The 19,374-nt window shown below is 34.8% G+C and overlaps 1 protein-coding gene across 8 annotated transcripts in view; it reads left to right on the forward strand.

Moving 5' to 3' along the window:
• Positions 1–19,374, forward strand: part of ZZZ3 (zinc finger ZZ-type containing 3) — a 121,233-nt gene that overhangs the window by 89,059 nt on the left and 12,800 nt on the right. For 6 of the 8 annotated variants that reach the window (XM_070467891.1, XM_070467890.1, XM_070467889.1 and 3 more), the window contains 7 exons: positions 9,942–10,080; positions 12,465–12,612; positions 12,696–12,811; positions 13,383–13,454; positions 15,445–15,546; positions 16,451–16,546; positions 18,476–18,628. In XM_070467891.1, coding sequence (XP_070323992.1) covers positions 9,942–10,080; positions 12,465–12,612; positions 12,696–12,811; positions 13,383–13,454; positions 15,445–15,546; positions 16,451–16,546; positions 18,476–18,628 — 826 coding nt within the window. The remainder of the gene's footprint in view (positions 1–9,941; positions 10,081–12,464; positions 12,613–12,695; positions 12,812–13,382; positions 13,455–15,444; positions 15,547–16,450; positions 16,547–18,475; positions 18,629–19,374) is intronic. The other 2 variants (XM_070467894.1, XM_070467895.1) reach the window with 2 other exon arrangements.

Raw genomic sequence — 19,374 nt, forward strand, 5'->3', positions numbered from 1 at the left:
TACTGAATTTTTAGTAGAAACTGATGGTGATGGTGAGGAGGAAAAACAGTACCTTTTCACTCAAAATGAGTGATTGAAGGCATTTCTTTTTCCCATCTGCATTTAAACATGCTTAGGTCTTTCTTGATTTGAAAATTATCTTTTCGTTTCTCTACCTTTCAGCTACTTTCCCTCCTTCACAGCTAAATTTCTTGAGAAAATTGATTCTATTTTCTACTTCTGTTTTGTTCAGCATTCACTCAGTCCTAAAGTATTGAAGTCTAGCTTTAACCTCCCATCACACAAGTGAAGTGACTAATGATTTCCTTGTATGAAATCCAGTGGACATGTCTCAGCCTTTTTTACCTTACTTTTTTTTTTAATTAGAAGTTGGCTTAACCGACCCTCCTTCTTGAAACTTTTTTTTTAATGGTTTTGTCCAAACAGTCACCAGCAGTGGTATAAAACCTATCTTATACATCTCTCAAATTACCTACTTACCTTTATCTCTATTCCCATTACCTTTCCCCTGGTTTATTACCACTAAAGCTCATTAAATTGGTCTTCCTTTAGAGTCTTCTTCACTTTAATCCATTCTCCTTGTTCTTATGTGAATGGTATTTGTAAACTGTAACATTTTTTCCTTTATCTAAAAACTCCTCTAGAGCTTCCTAATTGCAGTTAAAATCAAGCTTAATCTTAACTTTATAGAACCCTGTGTGGTTAATCTCATTTTTCTTCTCAAGCCTCAATTCTCTTCACTCCTAGTCTTACCAGATCTCTTTTTTGGTCTTAGGTGCTAGAAGGATTTCTGCATAATGTTCTTCTGTTTGGTTGGAAAAGTCCTTGAACTTCTCTCCTATCCCCATTTCTTAGCTAATTCCCATTCTTCTTTCTGGCTCAGTTGAACTTATTTTGGGAAGCTTTTCGTGACCCTCAGAGATCTCTGTTCAAAGCCTTCCTGTATTGTGTGCCTTTCTCTTTACGTCACTTCTTACCCCATATTGTAATTGTCTGTTTACTTATTTGTATTACCCTTCTTGACTGATACCTCTGTTAGGAAAAGGCTCTTTGTATCCCAAGTGTTTAATTTAGTTCTTAGCACCATAAGTGAATGAGTTTATGTATAAATGAGTGAAATCTTGCTGCTTCTTCAAATATTTCAAACTAAGAAAAACAATGTTAAAAACCGTACTTTAGCATCAGAATATAGAAATATACATATGAAACTTGTTTAAACCTTCTATTTAAATTAGATCCAAATAAAACAGAACATGATAAGAGAAAAGGAAATTATAGCTTAAATGTCATGCTTGTGGGGTTTTTTTTAAAGTATTAAGATTGTAGACTCCATTCTAGATCCACTCTAGGCCAGTTTCCAGGTACTAAGATAGATTCAGAAAAGAGATACCTGATAACTTTTATTGTAGAGACCATTGAAAGAATGACTGTGTCCTTAGTATATTTGATGAAACCTTAATGTGAAAAGAAATAACCTTTGAAATACATCAGAAATCAGACTTCTTTCAAGGGGCTACCTATACACTGAGAAGATACACAATGAAGGCTTTTGGGGAAGGGGGCAAATATTTTTCTACAACTGTTTGAGACTGTCAAACCTCTCTTTTGATTGTAAGTGACATTTTAGTTAAAGCACTGCTTACTCTTTTTATGATACATTTAATTAGAAAAAAAGAACTCTGACGCTCTTCTTTCTTCTCTGTTGTTACTAAATTAATAGTTGCACTAGCAGATGAGTAGAAAAAGGAAGAGTTGTTAAATAGGCTAGTTTTATTACTGTTCTCGTATATTTAAATTTGAGCAGGAAATTAAGGCCTCATGTTAAGTTTTGGATAATGTTTTTGGTTTAGGCTAATTTTCCTAGTATGTGAAATCTAAACTCAATATTACATATAAAGTAGGTTGTATAAATCTTTATGGAAGGAGATTTGTGGCAGGAATCTTCTAACTGTATTTCTAAGTTTTGATTATGTCATCTGTAAAGTGGCAGCGATGCCTTTCAGAGGGTTTTTGGTCAAGGGTACATATGATTGATCACATATGTTATGTACTCAGTAAATATTCATGAAATGAGAATTCCAAGGAAGGAAACTAATAGCTGCTGCTGCTGCTGCTGCTAAGTTGCTTCATTTTTGTCTGACTCTGTGTGACCCCATAGATGGCAGCCCACCAGGCTCCCCCGTCCCTCGGATTCTCCAGGCAAGAACACTGGAGTGGGTTGCCATTTACTTTTCCAATGCGTGAAAGTGAAGTCGTTCTGTCATGTCCAGCTCTTGGCAATCACATGGACTGCAGCCTACCAGGCTCCTCTGTCCATGGGATTTTCCAGGCAAGAGTACTGGAGTGGGTTGCCATTGCCTTCTCCAAACAATAGCCGAGCAAAGAGTAAAATTAATAGTAGTATAATGAGATTGATTGTAAGGTAGCAGTGTCAATATGAGAAGTAAAAGTTTTTGTTCCATCTTGTGACTTGAAAATTTTATATAAATTGAATTCTTTAATGGTGATGCTTATATACCTGCATACAACTTTTACCCCTCGAAAATATACTTTACAAACCACTGTGTTGCAAACAACTAAGGTTGGTCTAATACTGTTTCATTAAAGGTCTACCATTACTCAACTGAAGGAACTATTTTTCTTAACCTTTTCCTCCCTGCAGCCTCCTAACCAGAATGTATTTTTTAAGTTTGTAGTAGCTAGGTCAGACATCATGGTCTTTATTTTACATCACTACTGTGCTGAAGCACTGAAATTAAAAGACTGGAATTGTGCTTATACAATAGCTTAAGTTAAATAAATAGCTTAAATTAAATAACTGTAGTAGGTCTAGAGATTAGATTTATTTGACAAAGATGTTACATTTGGAATACTCTAGCAATGATTACTCTTAAGCAGAATAAAGGTAATAACCTGAAAAGGTATTTTCAACAAATACTCATATTGAGCAGAGAGAGCAGCTGAGTTTATTTGTAAACTGGCATGTTCTTGAACCATTAAATGATTGCTCTATATGGTTAAGTTTAACCAGAATTAATGACAGTTTGCTAACATAAAATATTTTTAAATAATTGGATGGGATCTCTTAAATTCTAATATTTCAAGTGGTAGAATCTTAAATACATATTTCAGATACTTTCCCTTTTGTTTTTCCAAGATAGTAAAGGAATAATGGATAAGGAGAAGTTGAGAACTTTATTCTTAGGAAGAAGATTTTTTTTGAAAAAACAATTTTAGATTTACAGTAAAATCAAGAACATGTTACAGAGTTCCCATCACTCCCTACCCAATTTCCCCTATTAATAATATTTTATATGAATGATATATTTATTACAATTAATGAATCAATATTAATCCATTGTTAACCAAAGTTCATACCTTATTCAGAGTTCCTTAATTTTTAATTAATGTCCTTTCTGTGTTCTAGAATCTCAATTAGGTTACCTTATAACATTTAGTTTTTATATCTCCTTGTTGTGGTAGTTTCTCAGACTTTGTTGATAACCTGGGCGGTTTTGAGGGATACCAGTCAAGTATTAATAGATACCTCTCTATTGGAATTTATCTAACGTTTTCCTCATGATTTGGGATTGTGGGTTTTTGGGAAGAAGACCACGGACATGAAGTGCCATTTTTGTCATGTCATACCAAGAGATACACTATTTTTTAAAAAATAGTGTTATTTTATTGAAGTATAGTTGATTTACAATGTTGTGTTAATTTCTACTCTATGGTAAAATGATTCAGTTATACTTATGTATGTTCTTTTTCCTATTCTTTTCCATTATGGTTTATCACAAGATATTGGCTATAGTTCCCTGTGCTATAGGGATTTGTTGTTTATTCTCTGTATAATAGTTTATATCTGTTAATCCCATATGCCCAATCCCTCCCCCACTTTCTTTCCCTCTTGGTAACCACAAGTCTGTTATGTATGTCTGTGACTGTTTCTGTTTTATAGATAGGTTTATTTGTGTCATATTTTAGATTTTGCATGTAAGTGATGTCGTATAGTATTTATCTTTCTCTTTCTGACTTAATTCAGTTAGTATGATAATCTCTAGGTCTGTCCATGTTGCAGAAAATGGCATTATTTTATTCTTTTTTATGATCGAATAGTATTCCACTGTGTATGTGTACTACATCTTTATCCATTTATCTGTCTGTGGACATTTAGTTTGTTTCCATGTCTTGGCTATTGTGAGCAGCACTGCAGTTTATATTGGGGTGCATGTATCCTTTCAAACCATGGTTTTCTTTGGATATTTGCCCAGGAATGGGATTGCAGGATCGTATGGCAACTCTATAGTTTTTTGAGGACCTTCCATACTATTTTCCGTGGAGGCTGCACCAGTTTCCGTTCCTACCAGTGGTATAGAGGATTCCCTTTTCTCAAAACCCTCTCAGTATTTGTTATCTGTAGACTTGTTTAATGATGGCCATTTTGACAGGTGTGAGGTGGTACCTCACTGTAGTTTTGATTTGTATTTTTTAATAATTAGCAATGTTGAGTACCTTTTTATGTGTCTATTGGCTATCTGTATGTCTTCTATTAATGTTTGTGTCTTTTTTGCTAATTTTTGATTGGGTTGCTTGTTTTTTGTCCTTGAGTTTTATGAGCAGTTTGTATATTTTTTGAAATTAAGCCCTTGTCATTCCTGTCATTTGCAAATATTTTCTCCCATTGTTCTTTTTTTTTTTTTATGGTTTCCTTTGCTATACAAAAACTTGTAAGTTGACTAGGTCTTCTTTGTTTGTTTTTGTTTTTATTTCTATTGCCTTGGGAGACTGACCCTAGGAAACATTGGTAAGATTTGTGCCAGAGAATGTTTTACATATGTTCTCTTCTAGGCGTTTTACGATGTCATGTCTTATATTTAAGTCTTTAAGCGAAAGTCTTTAAGCCATTTTGAGTTTATTTTTTGTATGGTGAGAGGGCATGTTCTAACTTCATTGATTTACCTGCAGCTGTTCAGCTTTCCCAATACCACTTGCTAAAGGGACTTTCTCTATTGTATACTGTTGCCTCCTTTGTCAAAGATTAATTGACCATAGATATATCGGTTTATTTCTGGATTCTGTTCTGTTCCATTGATCCATATTTCTGTTTTTATGCCAATACCACATTGTTTTGACTACTCTGCTTTGTAGTATTGTCTGAAGTCTGGGAGGGTTATGCTTCCTGCTTTGTGCTTTTTCCTTAGGGTTGCTTTGGGTCTTTTCTGGTCCTATAGAAATTTTAGGATTATTTGTTCTAGGCCTATAAAAAAAAAATCACTGGTAATTTGATAGGGATCACATTAAATCTGTAGATTGCTTTGGGTAGTATGACCATTTTAACAATTAATTCTTCCAATCCAAGAACATGGGATCTTTTCATTTTTTTGAATCATGTTCTGTTTTCTTTATTAATGTTTATGATATTTATTAATGTTTAAAACTTCTCAGAATTTAAGTCTTTCACCTTCTTGGTCAGGTTTATTCCTAATTATTTTGTTTTTGATGTGATTTTAAAAGGGATTGTTTGTTTACATTCCCTTTCTGATACTTCATTGCTAATGTAAAGAAATGCAACCGATTTCTGTATGTTAGTCTTGTATCGTGCTAATTTGTTGAATGCATTTATCAGTTCTAGTAGTTTTTGTGTAGAGTCTTCAGGGTTTTCTATATGTAGTATCATGTCATCTGTATATAATGACAATTTTAGCTTTTCCCAAGGGATATACTGTTAATATGATTGATTGCAGTTGTTGACCTGGATCACCTCGATGAGGTATAGTTTTTCAGATTTCTCCACTGTGAAGTTACTCTCTGTCTTCCATACTCTGTTGTTTGGAAAGAAGTCACTATGCCCAGCCCACACTTAAGGAGTGGGAAGTTATGGATCTCTCTCCTTGAGAGCAGAGTGTCTCAACAAATTATTTGGAAACCTTCTACATGGGAGATTTTTTTTTCCCTCCATTTTTTCTTTCTCTCCCCCCACCCCCCACTTCTTCATCTCACTCTCCCTCTCCCTCATTCTTCCTTTAGTCATTTATTTGTGTAAGTATAGACTCATAAATACTTTGGGGTGTAATTTAGTATCACTGTTTTATTGTTCAAACTGTTTCAGCTTTGGCTATAGGGAACCTTTCTATTGTCTCCTGTGTCCCATTAAGATGGTGTACTCTTGTTATATATATTTGTCTTTCAGACACTTTCTTGCTTTTTTGGCACTTCAAAATACTCCAGATTCATCTTGTGTATTTTGTGTCCCAGTGCTAGAATCAGCCTTCCCAGCAAAGGAACCCCATTTCCCTTTATTGCAGAAGGCAGTATTAGAAGTCAGTTTTTGAGTTCTGTGTGCTCACTGCTGGATGCTGTTGATTATTTTATTTATATGTCTCAGCTGGCAGAGCAGGAAAATACATGTGTATTCAGTAATCTGTATATATACACATATCTATAAATACTTCTATATGTAATTATGTACATGTATATAAAGCTAAACATAAGTTTATACTTTGACTCCATCCCTAATTAATTATATTACCACATGGATTCTTCTAGCTTCTCCCCTTGTTTATCTGTAAATTTCTAATCTAGCAATAGCAAACCCTGGTCATCCTCCACTCATTTGTTTATTCCATTATATATGTACACAGTATTAGAACTGTTCATTTTAGCTACTTGGGAAATAGCTATGTAAAGCAGAATATATTGCTTATGATCAGTTCCTTTTACCTTTAGTCTTTGAGATGCTACTCATTTCCAGAGTTACCTCAGTCAGGATCTTTTCCTTCTACCCCCTTCAGTAAGGTAGTTTCATACATGTATAATATACTTAGATCCTTGTGTCAGAGAATATGTTCCTTCTTAGGGTTCCCTAATCTACTAAATGATTTTTTAAAAATTTGCATACATTAAAGTTCTTTATGCTTTTAAGTTTTACGCTTTTGGCAGATCCATGTCATGAATCCAGCATTATAGTACCATGTGGAATAATTTCACTGGTATTAAAAATTCCCTGTATGTCATGTACTCAACCCTCCTCCTTCCCCTGAACTTCTGGGAACTACTGATCTCTTTACTATCTTTAATTTTATCTTTTACAGAATTTAATATTATTGGAATTGTAGCATACAGTGTTTTCAGACTGAAGAATTTTATTTTAATATTTATTATTTATATGTATTTTTGTTGTACCTTGCATCACATGGGATCTTAGTTCCAGGGAGTAAACCTGCACCCTGTGCAACGGAAGCGTGGAGTCTTAACCACTGGACTACCAGGGAAGTTCCAAAGAAATTTATTTTTATTCTTCAGATTTGAAAACTGCACTTATTTATTTGAATGTGTCAAATCTTTAGCTGTATCACACAGATTACCTAGTTACGGCGTGAGGGCTTAGTTGTCCCAGGATGTGTAGGGTCTTAGTTCCCTGACCAGGGGTTGAAACCATGTCACCTGCATTGCAGAGTGCATCCTTAACCGCTGGACCAGTAGGAAACCATGTAAGTTTTGTGGGTTTTTTCTGTTTTGATTTTTTTTTTTAAATTGAAGAATAATTGCTTTACAGTGTTGTGTTGGTTTCTGCCATACATCAACATGAATCAGCCATAGAAGATATCTAGGCAAGTTTTTTAATCTCTTTCATTTCTGCTTAGGGATATATATGGTAATCTTATTGGGAAAACCTCTGAATACTCTAGGAAATTGTTCAAATTAGCTGGGCTGGAAGAATTAAATTCAGTATTTTCTTACAATCTTTTAACTTATTTTGGACTTTTACATCTTTACCAGTGTATGGACTAGGCCTTTCAATTTGATAATCATTTAATTTTGATTAAAGAGAAAAAAATAGGGGGTGAAGAGTTACACTTTGTCATCTCTGTTGGATTATTTTTTTAAGTCAGAATCATTGTGGAATAATTTATATGTAGTAAAGATTGTCAGAAGTTATTAACTTCAAAGAGACACCTTTCTTCTCAGTTGCAGTAACTGTTACAGTGCTTTTTTCAAGCTCTTGCTTTTTTTCCCCCATAAGTCTCTTCTTACTTGTGGCTCATTGTTACTTGCGTGCAATAGTTTGCTGCAAGTTTAATAGACTCAACCATTTTTTTATTGATGATACAGAAGTGTATCCTGCATGATAAGTCTTTGGTTATTCAGCTAAGTGGGATAGACGTTCTGAGGGTGAAGTAGGACAGTTAAGGGTATTAGTAGAGAGGTTAGGTCTAGTACTCAACTCACTACAGTCACCCTAAGATTGAGCCTGCCTGGTAGAAAATACCAGCACAGTCAAGGTTTGTACAAACGAAGGCAGAATGAAAATGAGTTTAGACTTAACCTCTGTAACTTACCCCAGGAGTAACTTTTAATTACTTAACTTAATTGCTTTCTGATTCAATTCTAATGTTTGAATGAAGTAGCTCTATCTTGAGATAAGTCTTACTTTTCAGTGTTAGCAGTTTTAATATTAATTATTAAACATTTCATTAGGGATTAGTTAACAGAGGACTTGAGAATAAGAATATATTTTAGGTAGGGGCTGAAAAAGTGTTTTGATAGATAACTGTTATACTGCAGTCATGCCATGGTTGTGGACATCAAAACTGCATTGCTTTTCCTTTGAAATTTCTGCTTGTTTGCTGACTTCTGGACTTTGAAGTTTCAGTATACTTTTGATTGCACAAAACATCTATCCATTTGTTCATTCAAAAAATGTTTACTGAACATGTGTATGCTGGGAAGTGTGCTGCAAACTGGATAAATGAAACAGTGGACTTTTCAGATATGTTGCCGTTATGGAGTTTACAGTCTGTTGGGAAATAGAATGAAATTTATTCAAAGTCATAAAGAACAGTGGTGCTTCACCAATATTTTAAAAACCTAGTAACTTATTTTGATGTGAACTTGGAGCAATTTGTTCTTTGTTCTTTTTGCAAAATACATTCACGCATTCAAGGTTTTTGGACTAGCGTGTTTCCATATGTGATCCATATGTGAAATCAGACTTTACTCAGAGAGCCAGGATAGTGCGAACCAGAGGGAGAGAGTTGGGGAGAATATGAACAGGTAGTAGGTTTATGTGGGTAAAATTCATATTAACCTATTTATAGGCAGGGAAGTAAAAAATATTTCTTTTTACTCAAGAAATATTAAGTAATTTATATTACGTGAGTCCTTTTTTCTGTGAAAATGTTTAATATGTAAGAATTGACAAAGAAGTTAAATTCCTTTAGAATGGAGATATAACAGAAAGAATGGGCTTCCCAGGTGGCTCAGTGGTAAAAAATCCGCCTGCCAAGCAGAATACACGAGATTTGACCCCTGGGTCGGGAAGAGCCCCTGGAGAAGAAATTGGCAACCTACTCCAGTATCTTTGCCTGGGAAATCCCATGGACAGAGGAGCCGGTGGGCTACAGTCCATGGGGTTGCAGACGAATTGGACGTGACTTAGCGACTAAACATCAACAGAAAGAACAAATGAGAATCATGACAACTAAGATCATGTCTGAATTATGTGAAAGTTTCTTGTAACTCTGGTCAAGAAAATTTGCCACCGATATCTTATTCTGACAGGGTACAGCAGAGGGGCTGAAAGTGGTGATCCCTTCTGATGCTAAATTTTTTTCTAATTTAGCTGTTTCTTAAATGACTGATGGCTTGAAAGTCAAGATGCTCGTTTTCTTATTTTCTGTACTTGTTCAGGTTTAAGAATTAAGAATTTAAGACGGGGGAATAAGGCTTTGCTTTCTCTAACTGATATTTTCTGACTAGGTACTTCGTAACTCAGGAAGACCTCATTTATTCCCAGTAATATGTTTTACTAAAACTCTTTCAGGTAACTTTACAAAGACGTGTGACTTAATAGTAGATCATGGCTTGAACTCAGTTTTTATTTATTGTTGTTACTAAAAAATTTTAGTGAGTTTTTTTTTTTCTTTTTGTCTCTGTAGTTATCAGAGACTGTTACAGACAATTGCTGTACTCGAAGCTCAGCGTTCTCAAGCAGTCCAGGACCTTGAAAGTTTAGGCAGACATCAGAGAGAAGCACTAAAAAATCCCATTGGATTTGTGGAAAAACTCCAGAAGAAGGTATATTTTGACCGCTTTTTAAATTTATTGAGATATATTTGGTAATAACCTTATTTATTCTTTTTATATGAATACTTTTTAAAATGTTTAACCATGTTACTGAAGGTGGGATACTGCCTTCCTTCACCCCCACCAAACGCACAATAAGTATACCCCCAGTGAAGATAGCTAGGACCTTTAACTGGATGCTTGTATAGAAACTTGATGTCCTGTTTCTAGCCATTTTTAGTCTTTTTTCTGTTACTTTTTTCCTTCCCCATCTTAAAAATATTTTCCCTTTTTTGCTTTCAGGACTTCTAAGTTTATTGAAACTAAAAGAAAAAATATTTTAGTATTTTTAGTATTTATTTACTGCTTTATTTACTCTAAAAGCAGTAGAAACAATGGTGATACAAAGAAAAATTCTATTTTAAATGTTTTTAAGGATATGGTTGCCAAGTTCATGAGAATGAGGTATAAGATGTGCGTTTATGCTGTAGTATTTGTCTTGAATTAGGGACCCACAAATTATTCAATAAATTTGAGAGGTAAATATTAGTCAGACAAAAGCGTTGTCTGAAAAGATTAAAACTGAAAAACTATGAAAAAGAATCTTCTTTTTCACCTTAACGCACAAATTTAGCCTGTTTTGTATGACAAGTTTAGTTATTAGTTATTAATGAGTCACAGAAGTGGTCTACTAGGTGTTGAGGCAGCAGTCTTGGGGACTTCATTTTATGAACACTTACAGTGTTTACTTATCATGGATTCAACTAAAATAGATTGTGCTTTAGTCTTAAACTCATTTTTTTCAGCTGTTGGATGGGCAAAAAAGTTGTAATTACACACATTTACTATATACGTATGTGGTTGGTTATCTGCTGATTTTCCATGTCCATGTTTAGTTTAGAACTAGATTTCTTTTCACTTTATCTCAGAAACAGGGATGTGACATTGACCCTCTTAAAATTTTTTGCAAAAATGTTCAAATGTGTATTAAATCCCAGATACATTGGTAATCATGAAAGACTTGTGTTCCTTGGAAAGAAAATTTTCTGCTGGTTTTAATTTAGAGGTTTGATTCTTTAGTTTTTTTGTGTTAACTCATGTATGCTTAATTTGCCTACTTTCTTTAAGTTTACCATAGTAGTTAAGTTGTTGACATATGATGTCATTGTTTTAGTGAACATCTGAAAACTCCTAGTTGAAATTAAGGAAACTTGGTTTATATATTGGTACATAGAATGCAGGGAACCTTTATGGCTTGTTAGCTTTCTTTGATGTTTTACAATCCTTGTTTTAAAAGACACTCTATTCTAACTTTTCAAAAAGTTGAGTCTTAGACTGAAATATGCTATTATAGTGATGGTTGTAGTGTACTGTATCACAGGCAAAATAAAAATTAAGAATTCTGTGTCACAGTGTGGACTTTGCTTGCCAGTTTCATAATTTATGACCTGATTTTTTTAAGCAACATTTTATTATGAAAAGTGTTAAGTAGACAAAAAAGTGGAAAATATTATATAGTTAATACCCACATCCACCCTCTAGATTCTACAATAAACATTTTACTGTATTTGCTTTATTGTGTGTTTTTTCAGTCCGTCCATCCACCCACCATTCTATCTCATTTCAAAATGGAATCCATTTCATGCATTCCAGAGTTGCAGACACACATACTTAACACCAAAACACTTCAGAGTGCATATTATTAACTAAATTTTTTTAAAGATTTTTAAGGTGAAATTTACATACAGTGAAATTCAGAAATCCCAGTTTTATCATTCTATGAGTTCTGACCAATACCCCCACCTATGTAACCCAAATTCCTATCAAAAGACTGATCACATAATAACCTGGTTTTAGTAATGACAACTAATAACTTCTCTGAAGGTGGCTGGTAAAGTAACTGAATTTGAAGTAAAGTATAGTTTTGATTCTCAAAATGTGGTATGTTTTTTTGTACGTGTCTTAAAAGTGATATAATATGAAAATAATTCATTGTTTTGTGAATAAGTCAGGAACACAGGGGTTCATTTAAAATGAATTCTGTGTGTCAGGTCATATCTATTTCAGTCCAAACACATTTCATATGCTGTTTTTAGAGATAACCATTCTTTGCTATTTCTGTTAAGTGTGTTAAAGAACATTATGTTTGTATAGTTGAGCTGTAGACCTCTGTCTAAAAATAGTGCTTATGTTTTGTTAAGTTCATTTTTCTTTACGTGGCTATCATTATAACATTTAATGCTTTGACTGTATTATCTTTATTGACTGTTGGATTCAGAGTGAATAGAAATGCCAGTTGATTATTATTTAGATTTGTAATCATCTGAAAATTTGCCTATTGTTGATAATTTCTTGAATTAACCTTAGATGTCACTTTCTTTTTTTCCTCCCACCAGGCTGATATAGGGCTTCCATATCCACAGAGAGTTGTTCAGTTACCTGAGATTGTATGGGACCAATATACCAATAGCCTTGGAAACTTTGAAAGAGAATTTAAAAATCGTAAAAGGCATACTAGGAGAGTAAAGCTAGTTTTTGATAAAGGTAATAAATTACATGATAATTTAAGTAGAAAAATACCTGGCAAAGTCTTGCTTTAATAATCCTATACATGGTTTTCTTTTTAGTAGGTTTACCTGCCAGACCAAAAAGTCCTTTAGATCCTAGGAAGGATGGAGAGTCCCTTTCATACTCTATGTTGCCTTTGAGTGATGGTCCAGAAGCCTCAAACAGTCGTCCTCAGGTAGGCAGTATGAAGTGTTGGAGTAGGAAAATTTGAATTTTAGACAAAAGATTTTAACATTTGCTGACTTGTATTCTTAAATTTCAAGCAGTCTTCACTTGAAGATATAGTAAGGACATGAACTTTGAAGTTACGAAAAAGCTGGGTTGAAATCACAACTCCATTACTTACTAACAGTAGAACTTCAGATGGTTGTTTCCATTCAAGTCTCCAGGCTGCAGTTTCCTCTTATATAAAATGTGATTAATATCACCCTATGTTGTAGAGTTGTTGTGAGGATTATAATGAGTAGTACCTGTAACATGATGAGTTCAGTGCCTGACACATAGTACAGTATTTATTCTAAAAATAAGAGCTCTTTGTGTGTAGTGGAATTTAACCAGGATTTGCTGGTAACCTGGCCTTGCTGCTGTTAATTAGATGAACCTTGATAAATGTGGGTTCAGAATGAGAAAGTAGCATTTCTTTTTCTTTAAAATGAAGTTGCTGTCATCATTCATGTGTTGTTTGACTATATCAAAGACTAGTCTTTGTTTTTTTGTCTCTGACAAAAGCCTTATTTTATATGCAGATGATAAGAGGACGCCTGTGTGATGATACCAAACCTGAAACATTTAACCAATTGTGGACCGTTGAAGAACAGGTAATAGATATTTCTCAATTGTGTAGGTTAAAAAAAAAGCAGTTAAAATTAGAGTAAGTATTGTGAATAAAGTGTATATTATTGTATGTGTGTGTGCGTGCATGCATGCTGAGTCACTTCAGTTGTGTCCAACTCTTCGCATCCCTATGGACTGTAGTCTGCCAGACTCATCTCTCCATGGGATTCTCTAGGCAAGAATACTAGAGTAGGTTACCATGCCCTTTTCCAGGGGATCTTCCCTACCCAGAGTTCGAACCTGTGTCTCTTATGTCTCCTGCACTGGCAGATGGATTCTTTGCCACTAGCACCACCTGGGAAGTGTATACTGTTGTATGCAATCCCTCTTAATCATGAATTTTAAATATTTAAACTCATTTCTATATACCTTTTTGCTTATGTAAAGAATTTTTCATTCTGAGAATATATGATTTCCATTTAGGGGATGGTTTCTGAAGAAGGAACCTGGGTTTTGGGAGGGGGCTTGAAAAAGATACTGAAACAGATGGGATAAAGTTTTTGTAATACAGCTTTGTAAGACAGAAAAACCTGGAGCCAAGTAAAGCTATACTTCAAAGTGAATTCTTTTGTTTGGAGAGGAGCTGAAAAAGCAAGGCCATAGTATTCTGTTACATTTGGGCATATAGCTAGGATTGTTTGTGGGTAAGGTTTGAGATATATCTCTATTTCATATGAAGATTAGCCCCACAGCTGTAATGAGTTGATCCGTTTATAAAAAACTTTGTGCTAAGTTACTTCAGTCGTGTTCGACTCTGTGCAACCCTACGGACTGTAGCCCACCAGGTTCCTCTGTCTGTGGGATTCTTCAGGCAAGAATACTGGAGTGGGTTGCCATTTCCATCTCCAGGGAATAATCATCTCAGCCCAGGGATTGATCCTGGGTCTCCCGCGTTGCAGGCAGATTCTTTGCCCAAGTGCATGCATGCTCAGTCGTGTCTGACTCTTTGCGGCTCCATGGACTATAGCCCACCAGGGGATTTCCTTCTCTCGGGTGTCTTCCCAACCCGGGGATTAAACCCGAATCTCTTCTGTCACCTGCATTGGCAGGCAGGTTCCTTGTCACTAGTGCCACCTGGGAAGCCTGTGCGTGTGTGCTTAGTCGTGTCTGACTCTTTGCAACACCATACACTGTCTCCTGCCAGGTTCCTCTGTCCTTGGGACTCTCCAGGTGAGAATACTGGAGTGGGTTGCCATTTCCTTCTCCAGGGGATCTTTCCGATTCAGGGATCGAACACTGGTCTCTTACAATGCAGGCAGATTCTTTACCATCTTAGCTACCAGGGAAGCCCACCTGTTAAAAACTCCTTTAGTCAAGCCTATGCTAAGATAGGATAAGAAGATTATTTGTAGCACACACTCCAGTCTCCAGGGCGGTTTATTGGTCTTCAGCTCTGCAGAGATAATACCAATCAATGGTGCCTAAAAGCTGATCCTGCACACTGGGATAGCTGGGTGATAACATTCCTTTTATTTCAACATCCAGAATATTCTGCATCCTTAGGACTACTGGAGAATTTTGAAGATAAGTCAGAATATTAAAGTTAAATATTTAAATGGATGATCACACAAAGGAGGAAAAGATCTCTTTTAGTATTTTGTCAGAATACAGATGAATTTTGATATAGTTTTGTCAGATCCATAGTTGCTAGCCTAAACATAGTCTAGCAAGAAAATGTGGTCAGTGGAAATCACTAAAATGTGTAATATATTTCCTTTGTGAGGAGTGCTTTCTTTTTACTGAGGTGAATAGAAAAATCTTTATAAGGTCTTTCATCGGTTTAGTCTCGATTCTTATTTTCCTTTTGAAGTCTTAAATTCCTACTAGAAACTTTTCCTACCATGAAGATTTCTAGTTGACCTACCCCTAAAGTTGGGGGGCAGGTGTATTGTAGTTTTTAAGATGAAAGGTGAATGTATTTATTTAGAAACTCAGTATTAAACTTTCTTAAATTTGGTCTTTGGTTTGGCTTAGAAAAAGCTTGAACAACTACTCCTGAAATACCCTCCTGAAGAAGTAGAATCTCGACGCTGGCAGAAGATAGCGGATGAACTAGGCAACAGGACAGCAAAACAGGTAACTGAGGAGATGGCTCCATATTGTTGGCATGTTTTTAATTTTTTATTTATTTAAAAGACTGTGCTGGGTCTTTGCTGCTGCCTGCAGGCTTTCTCTAGTTGCAGCAAGTGGGGGTTACTCTAGCTGCAGTGCGTGAGCTTCTCACTGTAGTGGCTCTCTTGTTGTGAAGCACAGGCTGTAGCATACAGTAGTTGTGGTGCACAGGCTAGTTCCCCTGCAGCATGTGGAATCTTCCTGGACCAAGGATCGAACTGTTGTTCCCTATATTGCCAGGTGGATTCTTTACTACTGGACCACCAGGGAAGTCCCTGATTTTTTTTTTTTTTAAGTGAAGGATAATGCAGCTAAAATCAGCAGATCTGCCCCTTCATATTTAGCTACACAATACTATAGTATGTGGAGTTTTAAAAAATAACTTTGTATATTTTTATATTGATTTTAGAAACAAATCAAGATAGTTCTGCTTTGAATCATTACAAAATACTAAAAAATAAAAATGTAGTATTTGATGAGTAGAGCAGTTATGTGCTTTTGGGTTAGACTATGCTAATAGATTTGTGATAATGCCTTAATTAGTATTCCCTGGTTGTCTTTCTAAAAAAATATCTGCCAGCTGAAACTTCACATTCCCATTGATATTAATCGATGTGTTTTTATGCTCATGCACGAATGTTCACAAGTTGAAGATGTATTTAGCTTAGGAATGAAACATTTAATTTAACAATATTTTTGGTCTATATTTTAAAATCTAAGTGTCTTTGGTGGCAATTTAAAACTACTTCTAGATTTATGTAGCTATTAAGTTGTTACTATTCATTAAGGTACTGTATGTTTTAAAAACTATTTTGGTACTGAGTGTCTTGTCATTCATTATGTTAAAAGGCTTGTCATGTTTCCTTAGGTTGCCAGCCGAGTGCAGAAGTATTTCATAAAACTAACTAAAGCTGGGATTCCAGTCCCAGGCAGAACACCAAACCTATACATATACTCCAAAAAGGTAAAAAGAAAATTGGTGAAAGTAAACTTTAGATCTCAGATTAAGATCATCAAAGTCAGAGTTGCTGTGTAAAAGTATATATGTTATTCAGAACATTATTTTATTTTTAAATAAACTCACTCTAAACATTTTGTTATATTGTGTATAAGTGAACTTCAGTGTTTTCTTAGGAGTATGTTAGTTTATGTGAGTGAGTACTATTTGAAAGATAATAGATTGAATATATGTCAGAAAGGCCTTTGTGATGTTAAAGTTTTTAGGATATTTGATTCTTTAATAATACAGTCAATTTCTATTTTATACATATGCTGTATAAATCAATTTAATCTTCACTACAGTTCTTAAAAGTGTGGGTAGTATCACCTTCACTTTACTCATGATAATATTAACAGCTAGCTTTTATTCTTACTGTTGAATGCTCTGAGTTAGGTCCTGTTTTACAGCCTTTTTTATAGATGAGAAAGCTAAGTACACTGAGTAAACTGTCTAGTCACATAGCTAGCGAGTCTGGGAATCATTGATCTTCTGATTCTGCTCCCAAGCTGCTTCAACCATTCTTTGCTTCTCTGTACGGTGAAAAAGCTATTGTCTCTCTCCTGTGTAGAGCACTGCATCAAATTATAGCCAGTTTTTTTTTGCTGTAATTGAAGGGAAAAAAAAACACGTAATTGTCCTTCTTTCATCTTGTTGGTAAATTATCCTGATCCCTTCTCTCCCCCAAACTGCCATCTTTCATACAAAGAGAAGCTAGGAGTGTATCTAATGCTGTTACCCTTCCTTATTGAAGCTAACTATTTTACATAATTTTACATTAAGTATATTATCTATACAACTCTATGTTTTAAAATTTTTATTCTTATCCAAACTCTGGAATCTTGTTTTAATTTCTCCTATTTTAAAAATACTTTGAATTTTTCTCTCCCCACTGTAGCATTATCTATCTTAGGTAATAGATAGATTCATCCTATAACTTCAGAATGTTGGAACTTTAATAGCCAGCATTTAACCTAATAGCTCTAATTGTCCTGATTTCTAGGTTACCTTTAGATGTGTTGTACACCTCATGTTTTCACCACTTAAACTAGATGATGTTAACAAAAAGAATACTAAAGAAGCCTAAATGTGTTTCCTCCTTTGGGAATTTAACAGACATTTTGACTGTAGAGTTCTGGCCCAGTCATAGTTATGATTCCTAGCCATGGTTAGAGTTTGAATTTTGAAATGAAACAATGGCTCTCCATGTAGCTGAGGTTATTCGTGGCTTTGCTGTTAGTGAAGACAGGGAGTCTGCATAGTGGTTCAAAGTGAGGCCATTGGCTCCATATAGACCTAGTTTATAATCTTGGTTCTACTACTTTCTAGCTGCAACACTTTGAACAAAACAGTTAACTTCCTCGTGCCTCTGTTTTTTCATCTTTAAATTAGAGGTGATAATAATTGTTTTATGGGAATGTTTTGAGGATTAAGTGACATTGATGAAGAGTAAGCAGTCAATAGATATTAATTTCAAACATTCATCATGTTGGAGAAATTTTCATTTTACTTGATAGTTTTGTATCTGGCTTTGGCTAACTTCATCTTCCTTGATCATCTATAAGATGACGTTAAGAGTTCAGCTTGTGAATGCCAAGAGTGTGAAAAATGTTGGTGATACAAATACAAGCTTCATAGCAAGCATGTGGTCCAGGATACTCCATGTGGGTATTCCCCCTATATTTCTGATTGTTGTTTTGGTTTGGTTTGTTTTTATTTAAGGCATGTTGTGCTTTTAAAAATACAGGTAACAGAAAAAACAATCACATAAAAGTATGCTGAAGCATAGAGGTGCGATCCTTTTGATTAGATAGTCTTGCAGGAAGTAGCATTTATATTTTTGATTCTTTTAATGATTGTCCACTATCCCAATTAAAAATTTGTTTTTTCACTTAGTCTTCAACAAGCAGACGACAACACCCCCTTAATAAGCATCTCTTTAAACCTTCCACTTTCATGACTTCCCATGAACCACCAGTGTATATGGATGAAGATGATGACCGATCCTGTTTTCATAGCCATATGAACACTGCTGTTGAGGAGGCATCAGTAAGTTATCTATACTGTATCTATATCCTACATCTGTCTTTATATTATACAGATCAGGATGCAAAATGGGAGCACGAGGATTTCCTATTTATTCCTTTTCTTCAGAGAATGTTGCTTTCTTTTCTTTTGAATTAACTAGTCAGACTTGTTTTACATTGGGCTTTAAAAATGTTCTTAAGAAGAAACTTTCAAGCTAATACAAAAATAAACCCACATGCACCCATTATACAGTTTTAATAGTTATCAGTTTGTGGCAATCTTATTTTTATCTATACTTCCTACCCACCCCAGCTTTCTTACTGGGATTATTTTGGAGCAAGTTCCAGACATTATGAAATGTCATTATCATGTTTATTAAAAAGTAATCCTTTATATAATCAGATACACAGTTTACATTTTCCCAGTTATAATTTGCAAAAGACCTCTTCCCTCCCCCCATATTTGTTTTGTTGAAAACCTGGGTTATTTGTCTTAAGAGAATTTACCATTGTGTGGCTTTTGTTGTTTGCATCTCCTTAGTGTCATTTAATCTATTCCTCTGTTCTCTGAATCGCCTATACTTTGATAGATCTAGATAATTAATCAGATTCAGATTTGTTTTTTGTTTGTTAGGGTGGGCAGGACTACTTCGTGTATACTTTCATCAGTCTGATTGTTTCTTTCTTTTGACATAGCAGCCATTGATTGTTGCTTTGACCCATTAACTCATTAGATGTTACAAAATAATAAAATTCTTTGTTCATTTA

Source organism: Odocoileus virginianus, chromosome 5, assembly GCF_023699985.2.
Source record: "Odocoileus virginianus isolate 20LAN1187 ecotype Illinois chromosome 5, Ovbor_1.2, whole genome shotgun sequence".
Taxonomy (NCBI): domain Eukaryota; kingdom Metazoa; phylum Chordata; class Mammalia; order Artiodactyla; family Cervidae; genus Odocoileus; species Odocoileus virginianus.